The sequence below is a fragment of the Nicotiana tabacum genome, chromosome 23 (genome assembly GCF_000715075.1).
Source record: "Nicotiana tabacum cultivar K326 chromosome 23, ASM71507v2, whole genome shotgun sequence".
NCBI classification, from domain to species: Eukaryota; Viridiplantae; Streptophyta; class Magnoliopsida; order Solanales; family Solanaceae; genus Nicotiana; species Nicotiana tabacum.
Genome location: NC_134102.1, coordinates 122,387,622 through 122,391,352, shown reverse-complemented (window position 1 = coordinate 122,391,352; position 3,731 = coordinate 122,387,622). Strand labels below are relative to the sequence as shown.

Below are 3,731 nucleotides of genomic sequence, written 5' to 3'. Positions count from 1 at the left end.
AACTTTTATATGCACTGCCAAGTTTACGATAACAGGCGGAGAACAAGAATCCCTGTTTCTTTAAATCTGAGCTGAAGAGCTAAGCATTCTTTAGCATAGTTGCACCTCCTCCAATTAAAAAAAAAAAGGACTTCACTACATCAATTAGTCACAGTCGCGACAATCTAAACAAAAAATTAAAAGAAAACAAAGCAGGAGAACGAAATCTTTTGACCAAAGTCAAAATGTCAACAACTTGAATACTTCAAAACAAGAGTGCCTACAAGCTACGAGAGTACTGCCAACTAAGACGTTAACCCCTAAACAAATCTTATTAAGATCGGCCCAACAAATAGAACTATAACTAACCCAACCCAACAAAACTACATAACATTATCATATATTAACAGGAAACATATCATGTGAATGCACCCCACTAAACTGCATGGATTGGACTGTGGCTAGAGTTCATGCCTGAGCTACCAGATGAAGGATTAGCATGGAAAGCCGACTGCCTGGAGGAGCCCTCGACCAGTTTCAGTGAGAGAGAAGATGGCTTGGCATCACCAATGGATTCACCTAAACTTAGCTTTGACATACCAACCAGCTCATCAACATTAATTGGACTCTTTGAATGAACAGCTGTTGGCTTAAGAACTTCATGGGTCTCTGCTTTTGCCAGCTCTGCAGTATAACCTGGCCAACATGGATAAGGCATCGGGAAAAATGGGGCGACATAAGCAGGATATACTAGTGGACGAGGATATTGTGAACTTTCTGGTTTAGGAAGAGAAAGTTCCCCATCGTTGGAGTTGGCAGAAGCTGCTGAACCCATTGATTCACATTCTTCATCCACAGAAGGAGTAGGAGGCAATGGATTGTTGCTTTGTATCTCGGCTTGTAGAGGATCATCTGCGAGGAAATCCCTTGATACCATTGGAGTGTCCCCCGACTATGGTAATTAACATAAAAGAAAAAGAAAAAAAGAACAAACATTAAAAGTTAATACATTGAAACCAAGTGCGGAAAAAAGATTGTAGATTACATTCAAAATCCAAGATGAGGTAAGAAAGTGTCCAAGTGCCAAAAAACATTACAAGTTCAATCAAAAGGTATGATGTTATTATAGCCTATAGGCATGTGCATCTTTGACATAACAGATGATAGCAATACGGAACAGCACTAGACATCTAGGTGATGAAGTTTGCAAGATAACGATGATAATAGAGAATCATTATTCCGTCCTAGATCAACGAGAATAAGAGTAGAACGAAAGACGTCATCTTTTATCAAAGATAACAAGTTTACAATTTCATAGTGATAATTAGGTTTATATAACTTAATGAGGGACACATTAAAATCATCTATAAGTGAGATTTCACTTACCTCATCAGCAACAATATCAAACAGGCTAGAGCGTCTTTTTCTCCTTGACATATTACTTTGCCTAATGAAATATTTCTGGGCGTGGCTTGCTACCTGCGTTGGCGTTCTAGAAATTACATAGTTACGAGCAATTCCACGCCAATCACCTTTACCGAGTTTTTGCAAACCAAGTAGAAACATCCTATGCTCCTCCTCAGTCCAGGGAACCCCTGCAATTAAGTTTTAAGTTATTTCAAGAACCAACCCAGCAAGAAAACCTATTGCAATATAAATCCCTGAGTAGCAATATGAGCAGTTTTCTCAACTCCGGCACTTCTGAAAAAACATAATCACCATAAAGAAGAGAGAAATTCCATTAATTTGAAAATCAACTATTGCCACAATGAGAAGTGCATCTGTAAAGGATGAAGAGTTTCAAGATTTCATTGAAACAACAGCAGCTGACAGTAAATTAAAGTTTCAAGAAACTCATACAAAAGTTGACGTTAAGCATTAAGTGACAATTCGATCAGTCATGCTTATGCTATGTCTGGTCACTGAGTAAAAAGAGGAATATGATACACAAATAACTTGATTCGCAAAAAAGGAACCAAGAAAATCCCAAATCATAAAGCTGGCAAAGGTTTGCACTAAATTTCCGTGCCAATGAAGTGATCCGGAAAAAAAAGAAGCAGAATAAACATACATCCTTGTCTACACATTCCATTTTGATTGTAAAAAAAGTATGACAGCAAATTGGATAGAGAAAACCATTAACCTTTGCCAAACTGAAAGCTCCCAATATCTTTTGTTTTTCTCTTACACATCAAAATTATCAACTTGAAACACATGTTCATAGTAATATCTCTTTTCTGCACATTCACTTACAACAACAAATAGTAACAAAAGTTGCAGCTGGTTTAGATAAAATACCAAATATCTCACCTTATTCCTTAAATTTGGAAACTTTAATCACAATTGATAATTCATAAATCTCAGATTTTGTATACACTTAACACAACCAAGAACCAAAAAAAGAAAACACAATTCCTAAACCTTTACCTTCTCAAAAAAAAAAAAAACACACACACAATTCCTAAGACCCAAAAAGAGAATTTCTCAAAAATGAAAAAAAAAATCAAACCTTTTTTCCTTTCACGGCTAGAGGAAGAACCAGCAACAAAGTCTTCAGAAGCATAACCATCAGCAGAACCACCAACAGCAGGGTGATCAGGTGTATCACCAGGTGAGTCATGAACGGCACCGTTTAATGGACCACTGCTACTAGCAAAATGGGTCAAGTTACCCATACTAGCACTTTTTCGGATCAACCCATCAGTCAATCGGACCCCAAATAACTTCACACCTCTATTTGGACAAGTCCTTGAGTTATGTCCATTAGTACTGCAATGTGAACACCGACGGGTCATGGCTGAAAAAACCCGAATTCCAATCAAAAACCAGATATAACCCGATCCAATCAAATCCTCAAAACAAGATCCAAATCCGAATGCGTCCTTTTTTACATGATCCAAGAAAAGAACAACAAGAAAAAGAGATAATTCTTGGGTGATAGTATATGATTGAAGTGTTTTTGTTTTTGTTTTTTTGCTGCAATCGAAGTTATGTGGATACAGATATAGATATAGTGAGAGAAAGTTTGTGTGTTTTGAGGAAGAAATGGAGTTATGGAGAGAGAAAGGAAGATGGACACGACAATATAAAAAGATTTAGGTTTAAGGTAGAGATAAGAAAGGAAACAACTTGGTATAGCTGAGGTGGCAATGTGGTAATTATGTGAGGTAGGTGGCTTCATTTTTGGGTAATATAAAAGATTTTTGTAGATTTAGATAATGTACTTTAATATTTATTCCATCTGATGGAGACACATGTTGGAAAAATTAGTATTACCATTTTTGCATTAAATCTAGACATTTTAATTTATTTTAAAACTTTTATTAAATAAATTTTCAGACCTCACTTATAGGATTACAATGAATATATTATTGTTATTCTAAATAAAGTCTACTAGTATTAAATTTTTTCCCATAATTAGCTGATTCTAATATATGACACTGATTTGAATTTGTGATCTATTGGACATTGAGTTGTCCTATGGGGCTTTTTCAATAATGTGTTTATTAACCAAATCTATAGATGTTTGATTTGGATTATGAAATGTAATCAGGTTGTTTAAGTAAGATTATTAAATATTAATTCTGTAATAATTATATTTATTTGTGGAATGTGTGGATTAGTTTTAACAGGTACTTTCACACAATGGTCAAAAAATTGTTGTGATTATAAAACTTATTTATTTAAAAAAAATTACTTGAGGTAATAAAACTAAAACAGACCAGAGGAATGTGCTTGGTATATTGCCAAAA

The 3,731-nt window shown here is 35.1% G+C and overlaps 1 protein-coding gene across 1 annotated transcript; it reads right to left on the bottom strand.

Moving 5' to 3' along the window:
* Positions 1-207: 207 nt before the first annotated feature.
* On the bottom strand, positions 208-3,060 carry LOC107791068 (transcription factor MYBS3). The gene is made up of 3 exons (XM_016613063.2): positions 2,489-3,060; positions 1,366-1,574; positions 208-931 (listed from the first exon to the last, which is right to left on the bottom strand). The coding sequence occupies exons 1-3, from the start codon at positions 2,772-2,774 to the stop codon at positions 416-418; spliced, it is 1,011 nt and encodes a 336-aa protein (XP_016468549.1). The 5' UTR covers positions 2,775-3,060; the 3' UTR covers positions 208-415.
* Positions 3,061-3,731: the final 671 nt, after the last annotated feature.

Bases quoted from the DNA above. Each gene is read 5' to 3' on its own strand.
- LOC107791068 (XM_016613063.2), bottom strand. From the start codon at position 2,774: ATGACCCGTCGGTGTTCACATTGCAGTACTAATGGACATAACTCAAGG. The intron at 1,575-2,488 runs GTTTGATTTTTT...ACTTAATTGCAG, and splicing joins TAGCCGTGAAAGGAAAAAAG to GGGTTCCCTGGACTGAGGAG. The intron at 932-1,365 runs GTAAGTGAAATC...TAATTACCATAG, and splicing joins TTGATATTGTTGCTGATGAG to TCGGGGGACACTCCAATGGT.